Below are 17277 nucleotides of genomic sequence, written 5' to 3'. Positions count from 1 at the left end.
TTTTACAGAATGAAAAAATAACACAAATGCAAAGCGACTTACTGTGGATGAAAAGAAGTGTTTGCAAAATCATCCTCGATAACAAAGTTTTAAAAATCCCAAATTTGTTCACCCATTTGTCTTTGGTCTAAAAGTCTCTGGAGTTTCAGACAAAACAAAAAAGAGGCACAAAGAGAGCAGGGCAAAGTCTGCAGCGGAACATGACCCAAACCCAGCCCGGGACAGAGCTCTCCCCGCCCGGGACCACCCGGGACCCGCTGCAACCCGACACCGGCCCCGGATCACCCGGACCACCGGCCCCGGACCACCCGGACCACCGGCCCCGGACCACCGGCCATTTCCACAGCTTTGATCTTCACATTTACAGACACTTATGAAAATGTGGCTCATCAAGTTTGAGAGAAAAGTGAGTCTGGGCTGAACATGGATCATCGGGATTATTCAGGTCACTTTACAGTACAACACCTAATTATAGAGTGTCCCAAAACACACACCTAATGTAAATGCAATAAACTACTTTTATTATTATTATTATTATTATTATTATTATAGGCTGTTGTTCTTCATCCAGACGGTTCAGTTTCATAAAGATGGTCATAACGTGACTGGGAAAGGGAATTAAAGATTGCACCGTTGTTTCATCCGTGACTTTTATTAGTGGTTGATTTTCATCCAAAAAGATGCAAATAATCATAGGCCATCATCACTTCTTCTTTTCATAGACAACATTTGGATTTGTCTTTGTCATTGTTCTGCTGATGTTGAAGTGGCTTTCACAGGTCTTTTCTCAGCTCTGTAGCGCCCCTCAGAGGTCAAAGAGTGGAATCGTCATGTTTTTATTACTATAAAGAACTTGGTTCAACCAAAGCTTTTTACGCGTGTGTTACAGACTGTAACACACTCATGGGTTTAGTCACATGGGTTTAGGGATAAACAGGTCTATCCATATTGTCTCCAGTTCTGTTCCAGAATCCTTTCTGATGTAGACGCGCACTCCTCCTCCATCACGATCCTGGGATCTCAACCTCGGAGTCTGTTATCAATATGAATTAATTCATCAAATTAATATATATGAACGCATTCATCGAATTAAAGGAACGTTCACTAAAGACACATTTCTTTGGCGGTTAAAACCATAATTGTTGTCATAATTCGGTTTGGTTAAAGAGGATACGTCATCTTCTTTGCTTATAACTTCAATTTAAATTGTAATCACTAAATGAAATACCGTGATCCACGCAAGCTTTTAACTTCAGTTATAACAGATCGTTTTTTTTTTCTAAAAGATAAAAACACAATAAAACAGTTAGTCGTTTGTGGCTTAAGTTGTAGGCGGAACCTTTCTTTCCTGTTGTTCACCACCGGAACTTTTATATGTCACACCCCAGACATTTCCCCCGAAACAAGCGAACTCATTCAAGGGTTTGGAGGTAATTTTGTGAAATCTCATGTTCTCCGCTGCACGTTTACTGTACTTTAGAGTGTAACAAACATTTGTCTAGAAATGTGTCAGCCTTAAACCCAATGATCGGGGTTTGATTCGTTATTTTGAGTTAATCTTGTGAAAAGCTGTGTCAGAGTGAGCTAACATGCTACCGCTGCTAACATGAGCTAAGCTGTCGGTGAAACGGCAAAGTTTGGACTAAACTGCTGTGTTTACGCGTAACCTCGACGTGTCATCTATGTTTATATTACAGGTTTTCCACCGAACATTAAAGATGTTTCTGACCAGATCGGAGTATGACAGGTGAGTCAAGCGAGCCGCAAACTGCTTTGTCATTTACGACCATCTAGAAAGGAAAGAAACAATCCATAGACATATTTGCATATTTACTAGTCTCTGTGTGAGTCTTGTGTATAAATACTCGGGCAATTTGTGGGCAAAGTTTGTGACTTTGGAGTTACTTTGGTTTCACTTTCAGTTGTACATATTCAGATGTGAATGTGTTGTTTTTACAGAGGCGTGAACACATTTTCTCCAGAAGGAAGATTGTTCCAGGTTGAATATGCCATTGAGGCTATTAAGGTCAGTCCCACATGATGAACACCTCGTGTGGTCATGGGCTACTCTCTCTGAACACTGCTCTTGTGTAGCTGGGCTCCACGGCCATCGGGATCCAGACGTCAGAAGGCGTGTGTTTGGCGGTGGAGAAGAGGATCACGTCCCCGCTCATGGAGCCCAACAGCATCGAGAAGATCGTGGAGATCGACACTCACATTGGTGAGTAACACGTCTATTGTTTTATTGTTTCAAATGCTTTGTATTGTATAGTCTCACTATTGCAATATTTGTCAAAAAAAGAATAGATTACCATTGCAACAGATTAAATGTCACCTCTCTATCTGACAGAAATGGACTATTTTAGACCATTTTGAGATATTTCTTTAAAAAAAGGCTCTATCCGTGATTTTTCTTCTTTAAATAGTCTTGGATTTGTCTCTAAGTTCTGTTCTGTTGAGTAGGAAATTAAGTCATGACTCATGTCCATTTTATTTTTGATCTAATTAATTATTGTTGAATATTATATTTAAAGATTGCACTATTGTTGCTATCGTAGTACTCTGCAGCCTATTGTAATATTTTCCAATATCCTCTTGATCTTTTTGTATACACATAACTTGTAACATTTCTAATCATATGTGTGGTTTCTGCAGGTTGTGCGATGAGTGGATTAATAGCTGATGCTAAGACGCTCATTGACAAAGCCCGAGTGGAAACACAGGTACAGACGCTCAAACCTCATGGTTATTTCAGACGCTCAAACCTCATGGTTATTTCAGACGCTCAAACCTCATGGTTATTTCAGAAAAGCTTCATCTTATTGTCCACTCTCCGTCTCTTTGTTCAGAATCACTGGTTCACGTACAACGAGACCATGACCGTGGAGAGCGTGACTCAAGCCGTGTCCAACCTGGCCCTGCAGTTTGGAGAGGAGGACGCAGACCCTGGTGCCATGGTAACACATTTACTGCATGAAACCGCCATGTTGTGTTGTTTTAATCTTTATTTCTGGGGAGTTGAATAGCACTGACGTCATGTGTCTTTCTTCTCAGAGTCGACCTTTTGGTGTTGCACTTCTTTTTGGAGGAGTGGATGAGAAAGGACCTCAGCTGTAAGTGCATCTGAATATTGAATATTTTTGAAGGCTTTAAATCATTACATAACTGTTTCCTGTCTTTGAGGACATCAGCTCGTTCTAGTGTCTGACCACAATTTTTAACATTTTATAAGATAAGAGACTTTGTGTCCTGCAATGTGGAAATGCAGTGTTGTAATGTGAACTTGAATAACAGCAGGAGAATAGAAACATGCAGGTGAGAGTAACAGTAGGGTTAGTGTGTTTTGCATTGGTAGAATTGAGGCTTCTAAGTTTGCAGCTTTTGCCATGGCAAAACACGCTGGAGAAAATGTGCTAAACGGGTTTAAAATGTGTATTTGTGATGTAAAGGATTTGGCGCTGCGCGAAGCAGAAGGTGAAACTGGCGTGCGCGCTCCCGTGACTGCGCCCTCGGCAGCGCTGCTCATAACAATGCTTTCCAAAATAAATGACTCACGCAGGATTTCGACGAAAAATTGCTTCACACGCTCTTATCTCTTGACTTAATACCACTTTTTAAATTTCATTTTTAAAACTATTTTGCGTTGTCGGCGGTACTTTATTTAAAAAATGATAATTTATTGTATTTATATTGTAGAAATCAATCTAAGTGCGGCGGATCCGTAAACCAAGTAATAAAATATCTAAGGCCTTAAGTTGAATAACTCTTGATAGAGTTAAGCTACATAAATGTGTCAAAATGATACAACACTACAAGAGTGAAACTATAAGGCCTATAACCAAGTGTGATTTAATAAGTGGCATTGACTGTATCCACCCTCTAAAGCCCTGGTCTGTGTCCTTAGGTACCACATGGACCCTTCAGGGACATTTGTTCAGTGCGACGCTCGAGCGATCGGTTCAGCATCTGAAGGAGCTCAGAGCTCACTACAAGAAGTTTATCACAAGGTAAACACATGCTTCATGTTCTACTCTGAGCTCTGAGGAAGCTTTAACTGAAGACACATGCTTCATGTTCTACTCTGAGCTCTGAGGAGGCTTTAACTGAAGACACATGCTTCATGTTCTACTCTGAGCTCTGAGGAGGCTTTAACTGAAGACACATGCTTCATGTTCTACTCTGAGCTCTGAGGAGGCTTTAACTGAAGACACATGCTTCATGTTCTACTCTGAGCTCTGAGGAGGCTTTAACTGAAGACACATGCTTCATGTTCTACTCTGAGCTCTGAGGAGGCTTTAACTGAAGACACATGCTTCATGTTCTACTCTGAGCTCTGAGGAGGCTTTAACTGAAGACACATGCTTCATGTTCTACTCTGAGCTCTGAGGAGGCTTTAACTGAAGACACATGAGCTGAGTCCGTCTTTAGTTTGATCAATTCAAACGGACTCAAGTGTTTCGTGTTTGAGATGTGCAGCTACACAAGCATCTGTGACACACACTAACCTTACACACACCACACTACCCCTCACACACACACACTACCCCTCACACACACACACTACCCCTCACACACACACACACACACACACACACACACACACACTACCCCTCACACACACACACACACACACACACACACACTACCCCACACACACACACTACCCCTCACACACACACACACTACCCCACACACACACACACTACCCCACACACACACACACACACACACACACACACACACACACAACCCCTCACACACACACACAACCCCTCACACACACACACACACACACACACTACCCCACACACACACAACCCCTCACACACACACACACACACACACACACACACTACCCCACACACACACACACACACACACACACTACCCCACACACACACACACACACACACACTACCCCTCACACACACACACACACACTACCCCTCACACACACACACACACACACACACTACCCCTCACACACACACACACTACCCCTCACACACACACACACTACCCCTCACACACACACACACTACCCCACACACACACACTACCACACACACACACACACTACCCCTCACACACACACACACACTACCCCTCACACACACACACACACACACACTACCACACACACACACACACACACACACTACCACACACACACACACTACCCCTCACACACACACACACACACAACCTCACACACAGTGTCATGTTCCAAATGTGACTAGAATTGTTGGCATGAACTCTTTATTGTATCGTTTGCTAATTTGTCTCTTTTTCCAGTCCATGACATTAAAAGATGCCATCAAGTCTTCTCTCACTATCCTGAAGCAGGTGATGGAGGAGAAACTCAACGCCACAAATATCGAGGTACGTTTAATACTTGATTCTATCCTCTTAAAACAACCACGCCTCTTTTTATATGTCATTCTGTACTTTTCCTCTTTTGTTCTTCAGTTGGCGACGGTGGAACCGGGGAAGACGTTTCACATGTTCTCCAAGGAGGAGCTGGAAGATGTGATCAAGGACATCTAGATCTCCTCCAGCTCCACCTTTTTGTATGTCGACAGGTCCAGTCCAGCACCAAACAGAACCACTTTTCCACCAAACACTGTACATTTGACCACAGCAGCAGCAGTTTGTCCACAGCTCTGGTCTCTGGGCGTGGCTCTGGGCGGGGCTCTGGGCGGGGCGTGGATCTGGGTGAAGGGAAAAAGAGAGGGGAGGGCGGGTATTTTTTGTTATGAATCAGTACAAATATTAAAACTGTTTTCCAAAAGATAAAAGGTCTTGTTCTGTGTTATTTTATTGTTCTCCAAGTTAATTCTTATTTTAAAATACATTTGACCATTTTAAAATAATAACTAAGTCTGTTTTTCCACTTGTTTCTAACACAGGACTTATCGTCTGTTCAGATTCTATTTAAAGTCATAAAGTCATCTTTGATCAAACTGGTGCATTGCTGATGACCTTGTTGACTAACTTGATAAGTAATAATAGTAAAAATAACTATTTGGCCAATAAAAATAGCACTGCAAACATGGAGCTTTGCTCCAGAGGTGGTGAAAGTAAATGTGACTCAAGTGGAAGTACAAAGTAGTGAAATTAAACAAGTAAAAGCATTTGGGAAAACTACTACTCGAGTACGGTTGATCGAATATGAAGGAAAACATCATGCACAAAATCTGTTTTCAAATCCTAAACCACCAAGTGCTCCAGGCTCCGAAGGGCGGACAGCAAGTGCTCCGGAGGGCACTTGGCTGACCAGGCAGTTTGGATTGAATGACAGTCTATTTTCTCCCTGTTCCTTTTACAATTAAACGGAGCTGAGTCCGTCTTTAGTTTGATCAATTCAAACGGACTCAAGTGTTTCATGTTTGAGATGTGCAGCTACACAAGCATCTGTGACACACACTACCTCACACACACTACCTCACTCACACACTACCCCTCACACACACTACCTCACACACACTACCTCACACACACTACCTCACTCACACACTACCTCACACACACTACCTCACACACTACCTCACACACACTACCTCACTCACACACTACCCCTCACACACACTACCTCACACACACTACCTCACACACACTACCTCACACACACTACCTCACACACACTACCTCACACACACTACCTCACACACACTACCTCACACACTACCTCACACACACTACCCCACACACACTACCTCACACACACTACCTCACACACTACCTCACACACACTACCTCACACACACTTCCTCACACACACTACCTCACACACACTACCTCACACACACTACCTCACTCACACACTACCTCACTCACACACTACCTCACTCACACACTACCTCACACACACTACCTCACACACACACTACCCCACACACACTACCTCACTCACACACACTACCTCACACACTACCTCACACACACTACCTCACACACACTACCTCACACACACTACCTCACTCACACTACCTCACACACTACCTCAAACACTACCCCTCACACACTACCCCTCACACACTACCTCACACACACTACCTCACACACACTACCTCACACACTACCTCACACACACTACCTCACACACTACCTCACACACTACCTCACACACACTACCTCACACACACTACCTCACACACTACCTCACACACACTACCTCACTCACACACTACCTCACACACACTACCTCACACATACTACCTCACTCACACACTACCCCTCACACACTACCTCACACACACTACCTCACACACTACCTCACACACTACCTCACACACACTACCTCACACACTACCTCACTCACACTACCTCACACACACTACCTCACACATACTACCTCACACACACACTACCTCACACACACTACCTCACACACACTACCTCACACACACTACCTCACACACTACCTCACACACACTACCTCACACACACTACCTCACACACTACCTCACACACACTACCTCACACACTACCCCTCACACACTACCTCACACACTACCTCACACACACTACCTCACACACTACCTCACACACTACCTCACACACACTACCTCACACACACTACCTCACACACTACCTCACACACACTACCTCACACACACACTACCTCACACACACTACCTCACACATACTACCTCACTCACACACTACCTCACACACTACCTCACACACTACCTCACACACACACTACCTCACACACACTACCTCACACACTACCTCACACACTACCTCACACACACTACCTCACACACACTACCTCACACACACACTACCTCACACACTACCTCACACACTACCTCACACACACACTACCTCACACACACTACCTCACACACACTACCTCACACACTACCTCACACACTACCTCACACACACACTACCTCACACACACTACCTCACACACACTACCTCACACACTACCTCACACACACTACCTCACACACACACTACCTCACACACACTACCTCACACACACTACCTCACACACTACCTCACACACACTACCTCACACACACTACCTCACACACTACCTCACACACACTACCACACACACACTACATCATGATTTCATAAATGCAACAGAAAGTGTGAATAGTTTTCTAGAGCCTTGATGTTAAGGAGAAGGGCCCCGGGTGACGCTGGAGCAGCGGCAGAGAATTGAGGGACTGTGGGGGCCCCTCATAATAAACATTACGAGTAATGAGTTCCTAAAAATATTATATCTAAAATGCACCAGAATACAGAACATTTAATTATTTTAGTTTCAAACCGCAAGATCCTACTTAGGATTGTGATGTCTGCAATATTTACAACAAATGATAATAATAACATCAGAAATAGACACCTTAAGGTTGTGTTACAGACATCAAACCCCTGTATTCTGTACGGTCAAAGTGGGTTGGGGGCACCACTAAGCACTAGGGCCCCCACGTGGCTAGCAGCGGCCCTGAAGTCCAAATAAAGTAAACATTCATGTAAATATGATGTAAATATGATGTAAATATGAAGAGCTTTGTCGCTCTCATAATCTCATGTTCTGGACAAAATAAACTCACTGAACTGCGCAGTTCTTCCGCTAGAGGCCGCCAAAGCCTCTTTCTTTGATCCAATCACATCGCGCTTTCTTTTGGCCCTGACCAATCCTGGCCCTTGTCCCCCCCGCGGATGGAGGTTTGTCCTGCGTGACTTGTCCGCGCGTCCAGAGCCGAGTCCAGAGCCGCGCGCGTCTTGTAAACATGCGGTCCGTGTCCTGCGTGTTGGCGCTCGGTGCGTTGCTCTTCACGTCCGCGGCGCTGCGGGTTCAGTTTGACGCACACGCGGCGCAGTTTCAGCGGCTCCGCGGGGATGAGACTGCGGGAAGTTTCGGGGCGGAAAAGTCGTCGGAAAGTCGTCAAAAGAAGAAGTGGGACCGGAGACGGAGCGTGACCGGAGCAAACGAGACGTGCACGACTTTGGAAGGAGCGGATCCGGTTCTTCAAAACAACACGCACACCGTAAGTGACGTTTAACTCACGTTTAACTCACGCTCCGAACTGAAACGTCCCGAGGCTCGAGCGCAGATGGAACTGGGCTTTACGTGCTCCGACTGTCCACAAGCCGCGCTCAGAACGAAAACTGTGGGGTTCTACTCTAGTGTACGTGTAGTGTACGTGCACATGTAGTGTACTTGTACGTGTAGTGTAGTGTAGTGTACTTGTACGTGTAGTGTAGTGTAGTATACTTGTACGTGTAGTGTAGTGTACTTGTACGTGTAGTGTACGTGTACTGTAGTGTAGTGTAGAGTACGTGTAGTGTACGTGTAGTGTAGTGTACTTGTACGTGTAGTGTAGTGTACTTGTACGTGTAGTGTACGTGTACTGTAGTGTAGTGTAGAGTACGTGTAGTGTACGTGTAGTGTAGTATACTTGTACGTGTAGTGTATGTGCACATGTAATGTACTTGTACGTGTACGTGTAATGTAGTGTAGTGTACTTGTACGTGTAGTGTAGTGTAGTGTACTTGTACGTGTAGTGTAGTGTAGTGTACTTGTACGTGTAATGTAGTGTACTTGTACGTGTAGTGTAATGTAGTGTACTTGTACGTGTAGTGTAGTGTAGTGTACTTGTACGTGTAGTGTAGTGTAGTATACTTGTACGTGTAGTGTAGTGTACTTGTATGTGTAGTGTACGTGTACTGTAGTGTAGTGTAGAGTACGTGTAGTGTACGTGTAGTGTAGTATTTGTGTAGTGTAGTGTACTTGTACGTGTAGTGTAGTGTACGTGTAGTGTAGTATACTTGTACGTGTAGTGTACTTGTACGTGTAGTTTACGTGTACTGTAGTGTAGTGTAGAGTACGTGTAGTGTACGTGTAGTGTAGTATACTTGTATACTACACTACACGTACTATAGTATACTATACTTGTATAGTATACTATAGTACGTGTATATTACTATAGTATACTAAGTATACTATACTTGTATACTACACTACACTACTATAGTACTATAGTATACTACACTACTATAGTACTATAGTATACTAAGTATACTATACTTGTATACTACACTACACTACTATAGTACTATAGTATACTACACTACTATAGTACTATAGTATACTAAGTATACTATACTTGTATACTACACTACACTACTATAGTACTATAGTATACTACACTACTATAGTACTATAGTATACTAAGTATACTATACTTGTATACTACACTACACTACTATAGTACTTTAGTATACTACACTACTATAGTACTATAGTATACTAAGTATACTATACTTGTATACTACACTACACGTGTGTATACTCGTCATAAGGCGCTGGTACAGCTGGCAGCCCGGTGTAAACGCTCTCTCTTCTTTCTCACACTTATTGTGCTTTATCTCCTATATTTTGTAAATATAGTTAGTATATTTTAACTATTTGACTGTACGATAGGGACACGCGCTGGAATAGTTTTTTAATTCAACTGTTTTTGACTTTTTTCGGCTGGATTTGAGCGTTTTTCGTTGCGTTCGTTGTGTTGTTGTGACGTGAGCTAGCTCCGAGCGAGCCCACCAGCCCCCCCGCGCCCTCCGGCCGCGCTAAAGTACGGCGTGTCGTCGGTACACGTTTATATACACGTTTATATGAAAGAGAAACTTCACGAACGATCAGGACACGCACTGGAATCGCTTTAAATTAACTTGTTTTGACTTTATTCGGCTGGATTGAGTGTTTTCGTCGTGTCGTTGCGATGTGTCTTGGCTCTGAGTCCCCCGGCCCCCGGCTCCGGCCCCGCCCCCGGCTCCGGCCCTGCCCCCCGGCTCCGGCCCCGCCCCCCGGCCCCGGCCCCGCCCCCCGGCCGGCGCCGTACCGCGTTTACACAAAGGAGGAACTCATGAAACTGCGGAGAACAGTCGTCTTACCCGGAGATCGTCACGTTATCCCGGCGGACATCCTAAGGAAAACGCAACGAAGCAGACGGGCTGGACGTAAACTCAGAGAGAAGAGAGGGACAAACAGGAAGTCGGTTCCCACCGTAGTCATGGGTAACGTGAGGTCCCTTCAAAATGAAATGACGGAAATAGCGAGCCTCATGCGGTCCCAGAGGATTTATAGGGACAGCAGCGTCTTGATTTTCACAGAGACCTGGTTAACAGCAGAAATGCCAGACTCTATCGTAGGTTTGGACAATTTTCATCTGCTGCGGGCGACAGAACGAGAGAATGCGGAAAGAAAAGAGGTGGAGGTCTGGCGGTGTATGTGAACACGAGCTGGTCCAAACCCGAACACTGCACACTGAGGGAGCAGCTATGTAACAGGGATATTAAACTATTGGCTATTGGCATGAGGCCATATTATCTGCCCCGGGAGTTCTCACATGTGATTTTGATCGCAGTCTATGTGGCCCCGTCTGCCAATGCTGAAGATGCTTGTGAAGCACTGCTCTCCTGCACTTGTAGGCTGCAAACACAGCATCCACAGGCTCTCTTCCTCATCTCTGGTGACTTTAACCACGCTTCTCCCTCTTCTGTTCTACCAACATACACCCAGTATGTCTCCTGCCCCACCAGAGACAATAGAACATTGGACTTGTTTTTTGCCAACACCAAGGAGGCTTATTCTTCTTCCCCCCTCCCTCCCCTGAGCAGCTCGGACCACAACCTTGTACATCTGAGGCCTGTGTATGAACCCATCGTGCGCAGGCAGCCTGTGGTGTCCCGTGAGGATGTGGTCTGCTGAGAGCGAGGAGGCTCTGAGGGATTGCTTCAGCACCACTGTCTGGACTGAGCTCTATGGCCCACATGGGGAGGACATCAACACATCACAGAGAGCATCACGGACTACATCAACTTCTGTTTTGAGAACATTGTTCCCTCCCGGACGGTGCAGTGTTTTCCAAACAACAAGCCATGGATTAACCGTGAACTGAAGGCTCTGCTGAAGGAGAAGAAGAGAGCCTTCAGGTCAGGGAACAAGGAGGAGCTGAGGACTGTGCAGAAGGAGCTGAGGAGGAAGATCAGGCAGGCTGAGGCCGGCTACAAGAGGAGGATGGAGGAGCAGCTGCAGCAAAAGAACATTCAGGGAGTGTGGAGGAGCCTGAAAACCATCTCGGGCTTCAAAATCCCCCCTGCCCAGACAGAGGGGGATCTACAGTGGGTGAATGATTTAAATGCTCACTTCTTGAGGTTTGATCGGTCACCCGCCCCTCCCCCTGCACAGCTGCATGCTCCCTCTTCCACAGCTGGACAATGTCCTGCATCTGTTCCTCTTCGCTTATCTGCCCCGGACCATCAGCTCCCCACTTCGCCTGGACTCACCCATCCCCCCAGCACACGGTCCCCCTGCCAACCACTGACTGTCACAGCAGCACAGGTGAGGAGTGAGCTGAAGAGGATTAATGTGAGGAAGGCAGCAGGACCTGATGGCATCAGCCCCAGGCTCCTTAAGTCCTGCGCAGATGAACTGTGTGGAGTTATGGAGCATGTCTTCAACATGAGCCTGAAGCTGAGGGTGGTACCACAGGTCTGGAAGACCTCCTGTCTGGTACCTGTGCCTAAGACACCGCGCCCCAAAGACCTCCACAGCTTCAGGCCGGTGTCTCTCACGTCCCACCTGATGAAGACACTGGAGCGGCTAGTCCTGGACCACCTCCGCTCCACCGTGAGCTCAGCCATGGACCCGCTGCAGTTTGCATATCGGTCTGGCATCGGAGTGGAGGACGCCGTCATCTCCCTGCTGCTCACCTGGAAAAGCCTGGCAGCTCTGTGAGGATTCTGTTCTTCGATCTTTCCAGCGCCTTCAACACCATCAGCTCCTGAGGGACAAGCTGGAGACGGCTGGTGTGGAGTACGACCTGGCAGAGTGGATCCTGGACTACCTCACAGACCGACCCCAGTTTGTGAGAGCCCGGAACTGTGTGTCTGACACTCGGACCTGCAGTGTGGGGGCGCCCCAGGGCACTGTCCTCGCGCCCTTTCTCTTCACCCTTTACACTGCAGACTTCAGACACGACACGGACAGCTGTGTCCTGCAGAAGTTCTCTGACGACTCTGCCATCATCGGACTCATCACGGACGACGATGACGCGGAGTACAGAGGACTGGAGCAGGACTTTGTGGACTGGTGTCAGCGGAACCACCTCCTCATCAACGCGGGGAAGACCAAGGAGATGGTGGTGGATTTCCGCAGACGCCACCCCATTGCCCCCTCACCAGTGAACATCCAGGGACGGGACATTCAGAGAGTGACTCATACAAGTACCTGGGTGTTCATCTGAACCACAAACTGGACTGGACTCATAACACAGACGCACTGTACAGGAAGAGCCAGAGTCGGCTCTACCTCCTGAGGAGAGTCGGGTCTTTTGGAGTGACAGGGCCACTCCTGGAGACCTTCTACGACTCTGTGGTGGCATCAGCTCCTGTACGGTGTGGCCTGCTGGAGCAGCAGCATCACAGAGAGGGAGAGGAAGAGGCTGGACAGAGTCATCAAGAAGTCCAGCTCCGTCCTGGGCTGTGCTCTGGACTCGGTGCAGGAGGTGGGGGACAGGAGGGTCCTGGCTAGATTCACATCTATGCTGGACCATGAGTCTCACCCCCTGCAGGACACTCTGTCCCCTGCAGGACACTCTCTCCGCTCTGGAGAGCAGCTTCAGTGAGAGACTGATCCACCCTCGATGTGCGAAGGAAAGGTTCCGTAGGTCTTTCCTTCCTGCTGCTGTCAGACTTAATAACAAAAACTGTTAGTACTGAACACGCTGGAGAAAATGTGCTAAACGGGTTTAAAATGTGTATTTGTGATGTAAAGGATTTGGCGCTGCGCGAAGCAGAAGGTGAAACTGGCGTGCGCGCTCCCGTGACTGCGCCCTCGGCAGCGCTGCTCATAACAATGCTTTCCAAAATAAATGACTCACGCAGGATTTCGACGAAAAATTGCTTCACACGCTCTTATCTCTTGACTTAATACCACTTTTTAAATTTCATTTTTAAAACTATTTTGCGTTGTCGGCGGTACTTTATTTAAAAAATGATAATTTATTGTATTTATATTGTAGAAATCAATCTAAGTGCGGCGGATCCGTAAACCAAGTAATAAAATATCTAAGGCCTTAAGTTGAATAACTCTTGATAGAGTTAAGCTACATAAATGTGTCAAAATGATACAACACTACAAGAGTGAAACTATAAGGCCTATAACCAAGTGTGATTTAATAAGTGGCATTGACTGTATCCACCCTCTAAAGCCCTGGTCTGTGTCCTTAGGTACCACATGGACCCTTCAGGGACATTTGTTCAGTGCGACGCTCGAGCGATCGGTTCAGCATCTGAAGGAGCTCAGAGCTCACTACAAGAAGTTTATCACAAGGTAAACACATGCTTCATGTTCTACTCTGAGCTCTGAGGAGGCTTTAACTGAAGACACATGCTTCATGTTCTACTCTGAGCTCTGAGGAAGCTTTAACTGAAGACACATGCTTCATGTTCTACTCTGAGCTCTGAGGAGGCTTTAACTGAAGACACATGCTTCATGTTCTACTCTGAGCTCTGAGGAGGCTTTAACTGAAGACACATGCTTCATGTTCTACTCTGAGCTCTGAGGAGGCTTTAACTGAAGACACATGCTTCATGTTCTACTCTGAGCTCTGAGGAGGCTTTAACTGAAGACACATGCTTCATGTTCTACTCTGAGCTTTGAGGAGGCTTTAACTGAAGACACATGCTTCATGTTCTACTCTGAGCTCTGAGGAGGCTTTAACTGAAGACACATGCTTCATGTTCTACTCTGAGCTCTGAGGAGGCTTTAACTGAAGACACATGCTTCATGTTCTACTCTGAGCTCTGAGGAGGCTTTAACTGAAGACACATGCTTCATGTTCTACTCTGAGCTCTGAGGAGGCTTTAACTGAAGACACATGCTTCATGTTCTACTCTGAGCTCTGAGGAGGCTTTAACTGAAGACACATGCTTCATGTTCTACTCTGAGCTCTGAGGAGGCTTTAACTGAAGACACATGCTTCATGTTCTACTCTGAGCTCTGAGGAGGCTTTAACTGAAGACACATGCTTCATGTTCTACTCTGAGCTCTGAGGAGGCTTTAACTGAAGACACATGAGCTGAGTCCGTCTTTAGTTTGATCAATTCAAACGGACTCAAGTGTTTCGTGTTTGAGATGTGCAGCTACACAAGCATCTGTGACACACACTAACCTTACACACACCACACTACCCCTCACACACACACACTACCCCTCACACACACACACTACCCCTCACACACACACACACACACACACACACACACACTACCCCTCACACACACACACACACACACACACACACACTACCCCACACACACACACTACCCCTCACACACACACACACTACCCCACACACACACACTACCCCACACACACACACACACACACACACACACACACACACAACCCCTCACACACACACACAACCCCTCACACACACACACACACACACACACTACCCCACACACACACAACCCCTCACACACACACACACACACACACACACACACTACCCCACACACACACACACACACACACACACTACCCCACACACACACACACACACACACACTACCCCTCACACACACACACACACACTACCCCTCACACACACACACACACACACACACTACCCCTCACACACACACACACTACCCCTCACACACACACACACTACCCCTCACACACACACACACACTACCCCTCACACACACACACACACACACACACACTACCCCTCACACACACACACACACTACCCCTCACACACACACACACTACCCCACACACACACACTACCACACACACACACACACTACCCCTCACACACACACACACACTACCCCTCACACACACACACACACACTACCACACACACACACACACACACACACTACCACACACACACACACACACTACCCCTCACACACACACACACACACAACCTCACACACAGTGTCATGTTCCAAATGTGACTAGAATTGTTGGCATGAACTCTTTATTGTATCGTTTGCTAATTTGTCTCTTTTTCCAGTCCATGACATTAAAAGATGCCATCAAGTCTTCTCTCACTATCCTGAAGCAGGTGATGGAGGAGAAACTCAACGCCACAAATATCGAGGTACGTTTAATACTTGATTCTATCCTCTTAAAACAACCACGCCTCTTTTTATATGTCATTCTGTACTTTTCCTCTTTTGTTCTTCAGTTGGCGACGGTGGAACCGGGGAAGACGTTTCACATGTTCTCCAAGGAGGAGCTGGAAGATGTGATCAAGGACATCTAGATCTCCTCCAGCTCCACCTTTTTGTATGTCGACAGGTCCAGTCCAGCACCAAACAGAACCACTTTTCCACCAAACACTGTACATTTGACCACAGCAGCAGCAGTTTGTCCACAGCTCTGGTCTCTGGGCGTGGCTCTGGGCGGGGCTCTGGGCGGGGCGTGGATCTGGGTGAAGGGAAAAAGAGAGGGGAGGGCGGGTATTTTTTGTTATGAATCAGTACAAATATTAAAACTGTTTTCCAAAAGATAAAAGGTCTTGTTCTGTGTTATTTTATTGTTCTCCAAGTTAATTCTTATTTTAAAATACATTTGACCATTTTAAAATAATAACTAAGTCTGTTTTTCCACTTGTTTCTAACACAGGACTTATCGTCTGTTCAGATTCTATTTAAAGTCATAAAGTCATCTTTGATCAAACTGGTGCATTGCTGATGACCTTGTTGACTAACTTGATAAGTAATAATAGTAAAAATAACTATTTGGCCAATAAAAATAGCACTGCAAACATGGAGCTTTGCTCCAGAGGTGGTGAAAGTAAATGTGACTCAAGTGGAAGTACAAAGTAGTGAAATTAAACAAGTAAAAGCATTTGGGAAAACTACTACTCGAGTACGGTTGATCGAATATGAAGGAAAACATCATGCACAAAATCTGTTTTCAAATCCTAAACCACCAAGTGCTCCAGGCTCCGAAGGGCGGACAGCAAGTGCTCCGGAGGGCACTTGGCTGACCAGGCAGTTTGGATTGAATGACAGTCTATTTTCTCCCTGTTCCTTTTACAATTAAACGGAGCTGAGTCCGTCTTTAGTTTGATCAATTCAAACGGACTCAAGTGTTTCATGTTTGAGATGTGCAGCTACACAAGCATCTGTGACACACACTACCTCACACACACTACCTCACTCACACACTACCCCTCACACACACTACCTCACACACACTACCTCACACACACTACCTCA

General features: G+C 46.0%; 2 protein-coding genes across 2 annotated transcripts; both read left to right on the top strand.

Moving 5' to 3' along the window:
- The first annotated feature begins 1347 nt into the window (after positions 1-1347).
- Positions 1348-5550, top strand: LOC140375600 (proteasome subunit alpha type-5). The gene is made up of 10 exons (XM_072461877.1): positions 1348-1430; positions 1698-1747; positions 1960-2026; positions 2095-2221; positions 2656-2723; positions 2850-2957; positions 3055-3113; positions 3905-4007; positions 5296-5382; positions 5470-5550. Exons 2-10 carry the CDS (start codon positions 1719-1721, stop codon positions 5545-5547), a joined length of 726 nt encoding a protein of 241 aa, XP_072317978.1. The 5' UTR covers positions 1348-1430; positions 1698-1718; the 3' UTR covers positions 5548-5550.
- Positions 5551-14153: 8603 nt separating this feature from the next.
- On the top strand, positions 14154-16319 carry LOC140375606 (proteasome subunit alpha type-5-like). The gene is made up of 3 exons (XM_072461887.1): positions 14154-14359; positions 16065-16151; positions 16239-16319. Exons 1-3 carry the CDS (start codon positions 14264-14266, stop codon positions 16314-16316), a joined length of 261 nt encoding a protein of 86 aa, XP_072317988.1. The 5' UTR covers positions 14154-14263; the 3' UTR covers positions 16317-16319.
- The last annotated feature ends 958 nt before the right edge of the window (positions 16320-17277 follow it).

The sequence above is a fragment of the Eucyclogobius newberryi genome, unplaced genomic scaffold (assembly GCF_026437365.1).
Source record: "Eucyclogobius newberryi isolate DKJ021-1_F unplaced genomic scaffold, fEucNew1.0.hap1 SCAF_33, whole genome shotgun sequence".
Lineage (NCBI taxonomy): Eukaryota > Metazoa > Chordata > Actinopteri > Gobiiformes > Gobiidae > Eucyclogobius > Eucyclogobius newberryi.
This window is presented reverse-complemented; position numbering and strand designations above follow the sequence as displayed.

Excerpts from the sequence above, each read along its gene's own strand:
- LOC140375600 (XM_072461877.1), top strand. The coding sequence starts at position 1,719 with ATGTTTCTGACCAGATCGGAGTATGACAG. Across the intron at positions 1,748-1,959 it reads ACCAGATCGGAGTATGACAG|AGGCGTGAACACATTTTCTC; the intron begins GTGAGTCAAGCG and ends TTGTTTTTACAG. Across the intron at positions 2,724-2,849 it reads AAGCCCGAGTGGAAACACAG|AATCACTGGTTCACGTACAA; the intron begins GTACAGACGCTC and ends CTCTTTGTTCAG.
- LOC140375606 (XM_072461887.1), top strand. The coding sequence starts at position 14,264 with ATGGACCCTTCAGGGACATTTGTTCAGTGCGACGCTCGAGCGATCGGT. Across the intron at positions 14,360-16,064 it reads TACAAGAAGTTTATCACAAG|TCCATGACATTAAAAGATGC; the intron begins GTAAACACATGC and ends CTCTTTTTCCAG. Across the intron at positions 16,152-16,238 it reads TCAACGCCACAAATATCGAG|TTGGCGACGGTGGAACCGGG; the intron begins GTACGTTTAATA and ends TTTGTTCTTCAG.